This window comes from Notolepis coatsorum, assembly GCF_963971535.1.
Source record: "Notolepis coatsorum genome assembly, chromosome: 3".
Taxonomy (NCBI): Eukaryota; Metazoa; Chordata; class Actinopteri; order Aulopiformes; family Paralepididae; genus Notolepis; species Notolepis coatsorum.
The window spans coordinates 201,194,581-201,209,033 of NC_140167.1; the positions used below are offsets into that span (position 1 = coordinate 201,194,581).

General features: G+C 46.5%; 1 protein-coding gene across 1 annotated transcript in view; it reads left to right on the plus strand.

Moving 5' to 3' along the window:
- med16 (mediator complex subunit 16) overlaps positions 1-14,453 on the plus strand; it is a 75,544-nt gene that overhangs the window by 8,153 nt on the left and 52,938 nt on the right. Inside the window, exons 5-7 of the mRNA XM_084309617.1 lie at positions 408-689; positions 8,358-8,507; positions 12,697-12,802. Of these exons, the coding sequence (XP_084165743.1) occupies positions 408-689; positions 8,358-8,507; positions 12,697-12,802 (538 nt within the window). The remainder of the gene's footprint in view (positions 1-407; positions 690-8,357; positions 8,508-12,696; positions 12,803-14,453) is intronic.

Below are 14,453 nucleotides of genomic sequence, written 5' to 3' on the forward strand. Positions count from 1 at the left end.
TCCACGTTTGAGATGCTATTTACAGGGACGCTACACCCCTCATTAGAGTTGAATCGGGAACCTACGCACGTGTGTGTCTGACACTGTGATTGTTATTTGTGTATTGTTATTTTGTATATTGTTGTTATTTTGTATATTGTACAGTATTGTAACATTGTCTTATTGTATAGTATTTTATGTTTCTGTATAGTATTTTATGTTTCTTGTATAGTATTTAATGTTTCTGTATAGTATTTTATGTTTCTGTATAGTATTTTATGTTTCTCTTTTATTACTTGTGTGACTTTATTACTGCACCTTAAGTTTGAGTACCAAATCTCGTCGTATGCAAATATAATGGCAATAAAGTACAATCTAATCTAATCTAATGTAACACATTTCTTCTCCTCTCCAAAAAAAAATCCAAGTCTGGCTCCACCAACTTCGGGGAGAAGTTCTCGCGGGTCAAGTTCTCTCCGTCGCTCACTCTGTTCGGGGGGAAGCCGATGGAAGGCTGGCTGGCGGTGACCATCAGTGGCCTGGTGACCGTGTCGCTGCTGAAGCCCAACGGGGCGCTGCTGACGGCCAGCGAGAGCCTGTGTCGGCTGAGAGGCCGCGTGGCGCTGGCCGACATCGCCTTCACCAGCGGAGGGAACATCGTGGTGGCGGCCACGGACGGAAGCAGCTCCTCGCTGGTCCAGTTTTACAAGGTGAGAACTAGTGACCGATACCGATAACCGATATTAATATTGCTGTTCTGGCCGATACCGATATTTACCGATGTCGATATCTGTATAGAAAACACTTTTTTATGATAATCAAATAAAGAGCTATTTTCCAAAACGCATTTTTTTTTTATTTACTTTTGTAACTTATTTTCAGAAATGACAGATATTTTGAAACGATTTAAGGCCAAAAAAAGTAATAAAAAAAAAAAGTTAAAAAAAATATACATATTTTAAATATCTGCCCTATCTTGATATCGGACCGATCCCGATGTGTAAAAAAACTGCCATATCGGCCGATATTATATCGGCGGGCCGATATATCGTGCCTCACTAGTGAGAACTAATGTAGATACTAGTTTGGGCAGGGCGTCATTGTTTTAGTCTTTTATTTGTATTTTTGTAACTAACGACTTTGACAGACTGTTTGAATGATTTCCATTACCTCTGTGATGTCTGTATCATCTGTCTCTGTGATGTATGTATCATCTGTCTCTTACCTCTGTGATGTATGTATCATCTGTCTCCTACCTCTGTGATGTCTGTATCATCTGTCTCTACCTCTGTGATGTCTGTATCATCTGTCTCTGTGATGTATGTATCATCTGTCTCTTACCTCTGTGATGTCTGTATCATCTGTCTCTTACCTCTGTGATGTATGTATCATCTGTCTCCTACCTCTGTGATGTCTGTATCATCTGTCTCTACCTCTGTGATGTCTGTATCATCTGTCTCTGTGATGTATGTATCATCTGTCTCTTACCTCTGTGATGTATGTATCATCTGTCTCTTACCTCTGATGTATGTATCATCTGTCTCTTACCTCTGTGATGTATGTATCATCTGTCTCTTACCTCTGTGATGTATGTATCATCTGTCTCTTACATCTGTGATGTATGTATCATCTGTCTCTTACCTCTGTGATGTATGTATCATCTGTCTCTTACCTCTGTGATGTATGTATCATCTGTCTCTGTGATGTATGTATCATCTGTCTCTGTGATGTATGTATCATCTGTCTCTTACCTCTGTGATGTCTGTATCATCTGTCTCTTACCTCTGTGATGTATGTATCATCTGTCTCTTACCTCTGTGATGTATGTATCATCTGTCTCTTACCTCTGTGATGTATGTATCATCTGTCTCTGTGATGTATGTATCATCTGTCTCTTACCTCTGTGATGTATGTATCATCTGTCTCTTACCTCTGTGATGTATGTATCATCTGTCTCTTACCTCTGTGATGTATGTATCATCTGTCTCTTACCTCTGTGATGTATGTATCATCTGTCTCTTACCTCTGTGATGTATGTATCATCTGTCTCTTACCTCTGTGATGTATGTATCATCTGTCTCTTACCTCTGTGATGTATGTATCATCTGTCTCTTACCTCTGTGATGTATGTATCATCTGTCTCTTACCTCTGTGATGTATGTATCATCTGTCTCTTACCTCTGTGATGTATGTATCATCTGTCTCTTACCTCTGTGATGTATGTATCATCTGTCTCTCTTACCTCTGTGATGTATGTATCATCTGTCTCTTACCTCTGTGATGTATGGTATCGTCTGTGTCCAATAGTCTCATCTGGATAAAAATAATTATATAAAATAATGTCCAAGTCAAGAAAATAGTCCTCACAGCTCTTTCTAAAGGGCTAAACGGGAAGGTAGTGTGCTTTAATTTTCTCTGGGTAATTGCTAATGTTTTCCTCCACAATATTTCGACAAAATAAAGTAGCTGTCAAAAATGGTCAATATCGGACAACATATATATGTTGGCACTCTGCCAGTGGCTACTCAAAACAAAGCACTCAGAAACAGGGTTGGGTGCTACTGTTAGAACACGGCGTCCTTAAGCCTCATCAACCCGTCGCCTGCTGTTCCGTGACGTCCCTGTCTGCGTTGTGTTTGGTGTCATTTGTGGGTTGATGGCAACAATCTTACTGGCTGTCGCACACTGTATCACCCTGTTGGTACATCTGTCGCACACTGTATCACCCCGTTGGTACATCTGTCACACACTGTATCACCCTGTTGGTACATCTGTCACACACTGTATCACCCTGTTGGTACATCTGTCACACACTGTATCACCCTGTTGGTACATCTGTAATCAGAAGAATCAACACTGGAAACGTGGTCTATTTCCTCGTACAAGATGGAACAGATTGAAAGTCTTTGAAAGGTGAAGAAACTAAATGAATAATTCTATATCTCTTGATGGTTAGATCCCTAGCCGAAGCCTGTCCCGTTAGCCGAAGTTATCTGTCCCGTTAGCCGAAGTTATCTGTCCCGTTAGCCGAAGCTATCTGTCCCGTTAGCCGAAGCCTGTCCCGTTAGCCGAAGCCTGTCCCGTTAGCCGAAGCTATCTGTCCCGTTAGCCGAAGCCTGTCCCGTTAGCCGAAGCTATCTGTCCCGTTAGCCGAAGCCTGTCCCGTTAGCCGAAGCCTGTCCCGTTAGCCGAAGCTATCTGTCCCGTTAGCCGAAGCCTGTCCCGTTAGCCGAAGCTATCTGTCCCGTTAGCCGAAGCTATCTGTCCCGTTAGCCGAAGCTATCTGTCCCGTTAGCCGAAGCCTGTCCCGTTAGCCGAAGCTATCTGTCCCGTTAGCCGAAGCTAACGAAGCTATCTGTCCTGTTAGCCGAAGCTATCTGTCCCGTTAGCCGAAGCTATCTGTCCCGTTAGCCGAAGCTATCTGTCCCGTTAGCCGAAGCTATCTGTCCCGTTAGCCGAAGCTATCTGTCCCGTTAGCCGAAGTTATCTGTCCCGTTAGCCGAAGCTATCTGTCCCGTTAGCCGAAGCTATCTGTCCCGTTAGCCGAAGCTATCTGTCCTGTTAGCCGAAGCTATCTGTCCTGTTAGCCGAAGCGAGCTATGTCCTCGTGGCGTGCTCCTCCCCCACCCTCCAGCCTCTGAGGAGGGTGGAGGGATCTCTGCTGTCGACGCTCGTCTGCTTGTCTGAGTCGACCCGGAAGAACCCACAGCTATAAAATATATTTCCCTAGCAACGGCTGTTAGCCATAGCAACGGCAATCTTGTTACTAAGCGACGCCAGCCGCTGTTACCTCCGACACAATATAGATGTCGCCTCCGGCATTGGCCAGTGTCTTATCTGCTCACAGTTACTTACCGGCCCTGTCTGTGACTCTCTTACAGCCTGAGTCGAACAAACACACGTACATCCGTACATCGGAGATGTCTGTCTGTTCTCACTGTCTCTGTTCTCTGTATGTCTCAGCGTTTATAGTTTAACAAGTATAAACTAATATAGATATTTACATTACCGGTATATATACACATATGAAAAACAAATGCTATCTTTCAGTACCTTTTTTCGGTACAAACTTCAAATTATTTATTATTATTTTTTTAGAACAATTTGTTAATATATATATATATATATATATATATATATATATATATATATATATATATATATATATATATATATATATTAGGCTGTTAAAATGAATGCTTTAACTTTGGAGATTAATTTAAATTATTTAAAGTAGTGATGCACCAATGTGAAAATTGTGGCCGATACCGATATTAATATTGCTGTTCTGGCCGATACCGATATTTACCGATGTCGATATCACTGTATAGAAAACACTTTTTTATGATAATCAAATAAAGAGCTATTTTCCAAAATGCATTTTCTTTTAAACTTTTGTAACTTATTTTCATAAATGACTGATATTTTGAAACTATTTAAGGCCAAAACATGTAAAAAGAAGAGAAAGAAATATTAAAAAAAAATATATATATATATATTTTTTATATATCGGCCCTATCTTGATATCGGACCGATACCGATGGGTAAAAAAACTGCCATATCAGCCGATATTATATCGGCGGCCGATATATCGTGCATCACTAATTTACAGCATTAAAATAAATTAATCTAGATTAATCTATGGAGTGACAAATCTTCAATCTTAGTGCCGCGGATATAAGAAAGAGGTCTAGCTGAGTCAATGTTGATGGTTTTGTTGAACATTTGTATTTCACAGTTTTCAAGTTTCAAGTTTCTTTAATAGTTGTCATACAGAAGTACAGAATACTTTTATACAAAATGCTTCTTACTGTTGCGCTCCAGAGACTGTGCAAGACAAGATAAGTATGAAATAAAATAACATAGTAAAATTAGAAGTAAAAAAAATGAGGTCACAGTGTTCAGTTTAGACATATGTACAATGTTCGATGCAGAATAGACGTAGTTACCATACAATATACAATACTGTGCAGTGTACTAATATACAATACTATATAGTGCAAGGCAGAAATGGAGAAATGGGACGAGGTGCAATTTAGGTACAATTCACAGTAGGTGTACGAGTTGTAGTGCAAATCCTTTATCAATAAATATAAAGTGTAAGTGTGTTTGTGTGATCTAAAGTGTGGAGAGTGGGTGCTGCAGTGTGTTGTTTGTTTGAGTGAGTGTGTGCGTGTGGGTGTGTGTGCTGTGTGCATTTGATGGTTGTTGCATAGTGATTATTGTTCGTTTAGCAGCCTGATGGCCTGGGGATAGAAGCTTCTTCTGAGTCTTTCTGTGCTCGCCTTAAGACTCCGGTATCGCTTGCCTGACCGCAGCAGTTCAAAGAGAGGAGAGTAACTGTATTCAAAGAAAGCTATTAAAATAGTCTTTGAATCTAAATATACTTTCTTTGTGTCGATTTTACATTAATTCCATGATTTTACTCAAGTAAATATCTGTTACAAGCGTCGGTCTTAAGTAGAAAAATGCTATTTTTAATCTAGATTAATCTAGATTAATTACAGAAAATGGTGAGATTAATTGGTAGTTTTTATTTTTTTATCTATTGACAGCACTAATATATATATATAAACACACGGATATCTTTCAATAAAAAATAATGTTTTACAAAATAACAAGTATAAAACAGCAATGAACTATTTTGATGAACTAAAATACACATCTATATATTTAAATAAATATACCTGAAGATGTCGATGCCTCAGTGTCGTTGTCTGCACCTAGCTTTGTAAAGTGTAACCACACTTGCGACCGTTTTCAGCTTGCCATTGCCCCGACTGCTTTGTTGTTGTTGAATCAAGTCAAATCCTAGGTAAGCGTGTATTGTGCGCGTGAACGTTGACGTGAACGTTGACGTGAACGTGCGGCACACTTCATAGGTTTCGTTTCGCGGAATCTTTTTTTTTTTTTTTTTTGCATTACCGAAATGTGGCACCGGTGGATCTCACGTGAATCGGTACTCGGTAGTACCGACGTGATTGGGTCGATACTAGGGCTGCACGATTAATAGTTTATTTTAATTTTTTTATTATTGATCTTTTTCCCCCTCCATTTTCCTCCGATTTTCTCCCATCCCAATGTTAGTCGTATGCCAATTCCCAGTCCCTTCCTGGTCGCTGCGCACTTACCCCCCACAGTCAGATCATCTGGGTGAGTGGAGGCTACCACGTGCTTCCTCCATCTTGGTAAGAGCCGGCAACTGCACCTCCTCATCCATCACGCTCAACATAGGGGCCCCCCAGGGCTGTGTTCTGAGCCCCCTCCTCTACTCCCTGTACACACATGACTGCGTAGCACAGCGGAACAACAACACCATCATCAAATTTGCTGATGACACAGTAGTGGTGGGCCTGATCTCTGCCAACGACGAAAGGGCCTACCTGGAAGAGGTAGAGAACCTGTCACAGTGGTGTCAGGAGAACTGCCTCTCCCTGAACGTCAGCAAAACAAAAGAGATGATTGTGGACTTCAGGAGGTCGGGGGTCAAGGACTACAGCCCCCTCAGCATCGACGGGGCACCAGTTGAGAGAGTGAACAGTTTCAAGTACCTCGGAGCCCACATATCCGAGGACTTGACATGGACCACACACATTGACAGTGTTGTGAAGAAGGCACGACAACGCCTCTACTTCCTCAGGCGCCTAAGGAAGTTCCAAGTCAGTCAGAAGATCCTTAGGAACTTCTACTCATGTACAATAGAGAGCATCCTGACCGGCAACATCACCTCCTGGTTTGGGAATAGCACTGCACAAGACCGTAGCAGACTACAAAGAGTGACACGTTCAGCCGAACGCACAATTAGAGGGGGGCTTCCCACCCTCCAGAACATTTACAACAAGCGGTGCAAGGGGAAGGCTAAGAGAATTATTAAGGACTCGAGCCACCCGAACAACTGCCTCTTTGAACTGCTGCCGTCAGGCAAGCGATACCGGAGTCTTATGGCGAGCACAGAAAGACTCAGAAGGAGCTTCTATCCCCAGGCCATCAGGCTGCTAAACGAACAATAATCGCTAAACGAACAATAATCACTATACAACAACCATCAAATGCACACAGCACACACACCCACACGCACACACACACTCACTCAAACAAACAACACACTGCAGCACCCACTCTCCACACTTTAGATCACACAAACACACTTACACTTTATATTTATTGATAAAGGATTTGCACTACAACTCGTACACCTACTGTGAATTGTACCTAAACTGCACCTTGTCCATTTATGCCTTGCACTATATAGTATTGTATATTAGTACACTGCACAGTATTGTATATTGTATGGTAACTACGTCTACGAACATTGTACATATGTCTAAACTGAACACTGTGACCTCTTTTTTTTTCTTCTAATTTTTACTATGTTTTTATTTCATACTTATCTTGTCATGCACAGTCTCTGGAGCGCAACAGTAAGAAGCATTTTGTACAAAAGTATTCTGTACTTCTGTATGACAACTATTAAAGAAACTTGAAACTTGAAACTTGACACACGTCCAGCCAATCACCGCTTCTTTTCACCTGGCAGCGCGGATTCTCATCGAGAGGGCGTAGCGCGTGGGAGGATCACACTATCCCCCTCAAGTCCTATCCGCGCTTAGCAGGCGCCCCGACCGAACTGTAGGAGTCGCTGTTTACAACAACCCAGACCCACCCCGCCAGCTTCTCCCACCCTCTAATACAGCCAATTGTATTAGTGCAGACGGCCAGCCAAGCTGGTGACAACCCCGGAGCTGTGAGCTGGATTCGAACAGGCGAATCCAGCTCACAGCTCCGGGGTTGGTGACGAACGCAATCTCCGCTCGGCCACCTAACCGCCTCTCGATTAATAGTTTTTTAATCGAAATCGCGATTTGGAATGAGAGGGAGAGTAAAGTACAGATGAAAAGGTACCGTTGGGTACCGGTATCGATTCCCATGTAAAAAGAAACATTTTCAGGCTCGGTGTCCTGAAAAGACCCACCGCGTAGGCCAGATGCAAGCCGCATTTTTACAATAAACCTCTGTGGGGCTGCTTAAAAAAATTATAATTATAATCGCAAATTTAATCGCAATCGCAATATCTGTCAGAAAAATCGCAATTAGATTATTTCCCAAAATCGTGGAGCGATTAAGGTCGATACCCTTAAAAGTACCGGATTCGGTCCCCATCCCTACTTTGCCCAGTCCTGAGGGGCAGCTAGATGCTGATGTTGCTGTTGGTTCAAAGAAGACTGCAAGTAAGACAATGTTATCAACTGTCGACTGTACGGTAATATCTTATGTGCAATCTTCTTTATTTTTCCAGCCTCTATATCAACCTGCGGAGTGTAAATCAATTTAAGTTAAAAATAACAATAAAGAAAATGTGTGTTTGCTGCTCGCTCCAGGTGTGTGTGAGCGTGGTGAACGAGAAGTGTCGCATCGACACGGAGCTGCTGCCCTCGCTCTTCATGCGCTGCACGACGGACCCCGTCAGGAAGGACAAGTACCCTGCCGTCACCCACCTCAAGTTCCTCACCAGGGAGAACTCTGAGCAGGTGAGACCCTCCACGCGCCCGTCTGTCTGTCTGTCTGCGTGCTGCTAGGGATGAGTTCTGAGCAGGTGAGACCCTCGACACGCCCGTCTGTCTGTCTGTCTGTCTGCGTGCAGGTAGGGATGAGTTCTGAGCAGGTGAGACCCTCGACACGCCCGTATGTCTGTCTGTCTGCGTGCAGCTAGGGATGAGTTCTGAGCAGGTGAGACCCTCCACGCGCCCGTCTGTCTGTCTGTCTGTCTGCGTGCAGCTAGGGATGAGTTCTGAGCAGGTGAGACCCTCGACACGCCCGTCTGTCTGTCTGTCTGTCTGCGTGCAGCTAGGGATGAGTTCTGAGCAGGTGAGACCCTCGACACGCCCGTCTGTCTGTCTGTCTGCGTGCAGCTAGGGATGAGTTCTGAGCAGGTGAGACCCTCGACACGCCCGTCTGTCTGTCTGCCTACGTGCAGCTAGGGATGAGTTCTGAGCAGGTGAGACCCTCGACACGCCCGTCTGTCTGTCTGCGTGCAGCTAGGGATGAGTTCTGAGCAGGTGAGACCCTCGACACGCCCGTCTGTCTGTCTGTCTGTCTGCGTGCAGCTAGGGATGAGTTCTGAGCAGGTGAGACCCTCGACACGCCCGTCTGTCTGTCTGCCTACGTGCAGCTAGGGATGAGTTCTGAGCAGGTGAGACCCTCGACACGCCCGTCTGTCTGTCTGCGTGCAGCTAGGGATGAGTTCTGAGCAGGTGAGACCCTCGACACGCCCGTCTGTCTGCCTGCGTGCAGCTAGGGATGAGTTCTGAGCAGGTGAGACCCTCGACACGCCCGTCTGTCTGCCTGCAGCTAGGGATGAGTTCTGAGCAGGTGAGACCCTCGACACGCCCGTCTGTCTGCGTGCAGCTAGGGATGAGTTCTGAGCAGGTGAGACCCTCGACACGCCCGTCTGTCTGCCTGTCTGCGTGCAGCTAGGGATGAGTTCTGAGCAGGTGACACCCTCGACACGCCCGTCTGTCTGTCTGTCTGTCTGCGTGCAGCTAGGGATGAGTTCTGAGCAGGTGAGACCCTCGACACGCCCGTCTGTCTGTCTGTCTGTCTGCGTGCAGCTAGGGATGAGTTCTGAGCAGGTGAGACCCTCGACACGCCCGTCTGTCTGCCTGTCTGCGTGCAGCTAGGGATGAGTTCTGAGCAGGTGAGACCCTCGACACGCCCGTCTGTCTGTCTGTCTGCCTGCAGGTAGGGATGAGTTCTGAGCAGGTGAGACCCTCGACACGCCCGTCTGTCTGCCTGTCTGCGTGCAGCTAGGGATGAGTTCTGAGCAGGTGACACCCTCGACACGCCCGTCTGTCTGTCTGTCTGTCTGCGTGCAGCTAGGGATGAGTTCTGAGCAGGTGAGACCCTCGACACGCCCGTCTGTCTGTCTGTCTGTCTGCGTGCAGCTAGGGATGAGTTCTGAGCAGGTGAGACCCTCGACACGCCCGTCTGTCTGTCTGTCTGTCTGCCTACGTGCAGCTAGGGATGAGTTCTGAGCAGGTGAGACCCTCGACACGCCCGTCTGTCTGTCTGCCTACGTGCAGCTAGGGATGAGTTCTGAGCAGGTGAGACCCTCGACACGCCCGTCTGTCTGTCTGCCTACGTGCAGCTAGGGATGAGTTCTGAGCAGGTGAGACCCTCGACACGCCCGTCTGTCTGTCTGCGTGCAGCTAGGGATGAGTTCTGAGCAGGTGAGACCCTCGACACGCCCGTCTGTCTGCCTGCGTGCAGCTAGGGATGAGTTCTGAGCAGGTGAGACCCTCGACACGCCCGTCTGTCTGTCTGCCTGCAGCTAGGGATGAGTTCTGAGCAGGTGAGACCCTCGACACGCCCGTCTGTCTGCCTGCAGCTAGGGATGAGTTCTGAGCAGGTGAGACCCTCGACACGCCCGTCTGTCTGTCTGTCTGCGTGCAGCTAGGGATGAGTTCTGAGCAGGTGACACCCTCGACACGCCCGTCTGTCTGTCTGCGTGCAGCTAGGGATGAGTTCTGAGCAGGTGAGACCCTCGACACGCCCGTCTGTCTGTCTGTCTGTCTGCGTGCAGCTAGGGATGAGTTCTGAGCAGGTGAGACCCTCGACACGCCCGTCTGTCTGTCTGTCTGCGTGCAGCTAGGGATGAGTTCTGAGCAGGTGAGACCCTCGACACGCCCGTCTGTCTGTCTGTCTGCGTGCAGCTAGGGATGAGTTCTGAGCAGGTGAGACCCTCGACACGCCCGTCTGTCTGTCTGTCTGTCTGCGTGCAGCTAGGGATGAGTTCTGAGCAGGTGAGACCCTCGACACGCCCGTCTGTCTGTCTGCCTGCAGCTAGGGATGAGTTCTGAGCAGGTGAGACCCTCGACACGCCCGTCTGTCTGTCTGTCTGCGTGCAGCTAGGGATGAGTTCTGAGCAGGTGAGACCCTCGACACGCCCGTCTGTCTGTCTGTCTGCGTGCAGCTAGGGATGAGTTCTGAGCAGGTGAGACCCTCGACACGCCCGTCTGTCTGTCTGTCTGCGTGCAGCTAGGGATGAGTTCTGAGCAGGTGAGACCCTCGACACGCCCGTCTGTCTGTCTGCCTGCAGCTAGGGATGAGTTCTGAGCAGGTGAGACCCTCGACACGCCCGTCTGTCTGTCTGTCTGCGTGCAGCTAGGGATGAGTTTGAATCTTCCAATAGTCGTGCCAGTCTCCACATTCAATTTTCATGTCGGGTCGAAAAATATATATATAATTATTATTATTATTATTATTTTTTTTTTTTAAGCAAAAAAAGCCAACCATTCTTATTTAATAAATGTTTATATTTAGTGGCAGCCTAATTGATCTAAAAGATGCACATGCTATAACCCCTCTCGTGACTGTGATGCAACCCTTGGTTGAATACGCAGTCACTGGCTCCCACGTTACTAGCCATGTTAATGTGCACCTCAAGCACTGGTTAAAGACGAGCGGTGGGTCCAAAATATATCACATAGACATTTCAAAGGTACGCACCGTTGAATTAGGGTTTCACACACACGCGCGCACGGCGGGGTTTGAAAGCTCGGCGTTGCTAATAAACATTTTAAATCATTTTTATAAACGGGTAAAAAAATCACTGAGCTAGCCTTCGCTAAAATGGCTGCTTCCGCATTTTACAGCAGGAGCGCTGTGATTGCTGGCTGCTTTGTCACGTGCCTGGTGCGCCCAGCAATCACAGCGCTCCTGCTGTAAAATGCGGAAGCAGCCATTTTCGTTTATAAAAATGATTTAAAATGTTTATTAGCAATGCCGAGCTTTCAAACCCCGCCGCGAGTGTGTGTGTGTGTGAAACCCTAATGCAATGGTGCGTACCTTTTGAAATGTCTATGTGATATATTTTGGACCCACCGCTCGTCTTTAACCAGTGCTTGAGGTGCACATTAACATGGCTAGTAACGTGGGAGCCAGTGACTGCGTATTCAACCAAGGGTTGCATCACAGTTACGAGAGCGGCTACACATGCTACTGTTTCTGTTTGTTTATTAAAACCGGTTGATAGGCCAATGCAATGCTGTTATTATAGGCTACGATACATCCCTCCTCTGTGACTGTCCTAACCCATCCCTCCTCTGTGACTGTCCTAACCCATCCCTCCTCTGTGACTGTCCTAACCCATCCCTCCTCTGTGACTGTCCTAACCCATCCCTCCTCTGTGACTGTCCTAACCCATCCCTCCTCTGTGACTGTCCTAACCCATCCCTCCTCTGTGACTGTCCTAACCCATCCCTCCTCTGTGACTGTCCTAACCCATCCCTCCTCTGTGACTGTCCTAACCCTAACCCTCCTCTGTGACTGTCCTAACCCATCCCTCCTCTGTGACTGTCCTAACCCATCCCTCCTCTGTGACTGTCCTAACCCTAACCCTCCTCTGTGACTGTCCTAACCCTAACCCTCCTCTGTGACTGTCCTAACCCATCCCTCCTCTGTGACTGTCCTAACCCATCCCTCCTCTGTGACTGTCCTAACCCATCCCTCCTCTGTGACTGTCCTAACCCATCCCTCCTCTGTGACTGTCCTAACCCATCCCTCCTCTGTGACTGTCCTAACCCTAACCCTCCTCTGTGACTGTCCTAACCCATCCCTCCTCTGTGACTGTCCTAACCCATCCCTCCTCTGTGACTGTCCTAACCCATCCCTCCTCTGTGACTGTCCTAACCCATCCCTCCTCTGTGACTGTCCCGGCAGGTTCTGCTCTGCGCCTCCAGTCAGACGGGAAGCATCGTGGAGTGCTGGTCACTGAGGAAGGAGGGGCTCCCCGTCAATAATATCTTCCAGCATCGCTCACCAGTTGGTAAGGAGGGGCTCCCCGTCAATAATATCTTCCAGCATCGCTCACCAGTTGGTAAGGAGGGGCTCCCCGTCAATAATATCTTCCAGCATCGCTCACCAGTTGGCAAGGAGGGGCTCCCCGTCAATAATATCTTCCAGCATCGCTCACCAGTTGGTAAGGAGGGGCTCCCCGTCAATAATATCTTCCAGCATCGCTCACCAGTTGGTAAGGAGGGGCTCCCCGTCAATAATATCTTCCAGCATCGCTCACCAGTTGGTAAGGAGGGGCTCCCCGTCAATAATATCTTCCAGCATCGCTCACCAGTTGGTAAGGAGGGGCTCCCCGTCAATAATATCTTCCAGCATCGCTCACCAGTTGGTAAGGAGGGGCTCCCCGTCAATAATATCTTCCAGCATCGCTCACCAGTTGGTAAGGAGGAAAGAGACTGACAGAAACTCGCCCCCCCCCCCCCCCTAAAAAAATACACAAAAATTACTACAAATAGCAAACAAATGTTTTCACATTCAGGACACAATAGTTGGATCACTGAAGTCACTTGTCACAGCTTTTATACATGTAAACAGGGTTCGCACAAGGTCCTTGAAGTGCTTAGACTTAGAGTGCTTGATTTCTTTTACAAGAAAAAGTCAAGGCCTGGAATTCCTTGAAAACAGCCAATTTCTTTTACAAGGTGCTTAAAAAAGTCATTGAAATTCAAATCAACCATTCGCATTGAATGTTTTGTTCATCCATGATCAAATTGTTCTGAATCAAGAAATCGTATTTTTTTTGTTCTGTATTAATAAAATCTGCAGAGTCGCTGAACTGCTTTTCCTAATGTCTTCACGTGTGATGCTCTAGCTTTTTTAAGAAGATGCTTAAAAAAAAACAGCATTTAAAAGTGAATTGTAGGGGAGCTCCAGTAGCTCACCGCGTACCTCGAACGCTATTTCGGCGTCGGGGACAACCGTGCGCGTCACGGATCTGGGGTAGCGAGTTCGACTCCCGGACTAGCCGTATTTTCTCAGAGTGTCTTTCCCCCCATCTATACCCCATTCAACCTGTTTCTGTCGGTCATACTTGACCAGAAAAAGCGATAAACGCGAAAAGAACCAGCTGACTGGTCAAAGTAAAAAAAAAAGAAAAAAAAAAAGCGAATTGTATCCTTCAAGTGACATCCTTGAAAATGAAAAATAGTGCTTGGAAAAGTACTTGAATTTCATTGTGCAATGTCTGTGGGAACCCTGTGGAAAATGGTTTTATATAGTAGCAGCTTTTATCCAAAACGCTTTACAATTCAGTGCCTCACATTCACCCACTCACTCACACATTCACACAGCGATGGCGGAGGCGACCAGGCGAGGTGCCGACCTGCCCATCGGGAGCAGTTAGGGGTTAAGTGTCTTGCTCAAGGACACATTGATACGCTGCCCGGGAGGAGTGGGAATCGAATCGGGAACCTTCTGATTACCAGACGACCGCTCTACCTCCTGAGCCACTGTTGCCCCCATATTAAAATTTTTGTCATGGATCATTATTATTTGATATTGTTGATAGGTCAAATGTCCATATTATGTTAACAATTAAAAAAAAACAAGACCGATAGTCTTAACAACGGCGTGGGCAATCAATGTAATGTAGCAGCTGACATTAAACAAGCTTGCTAGCTGCC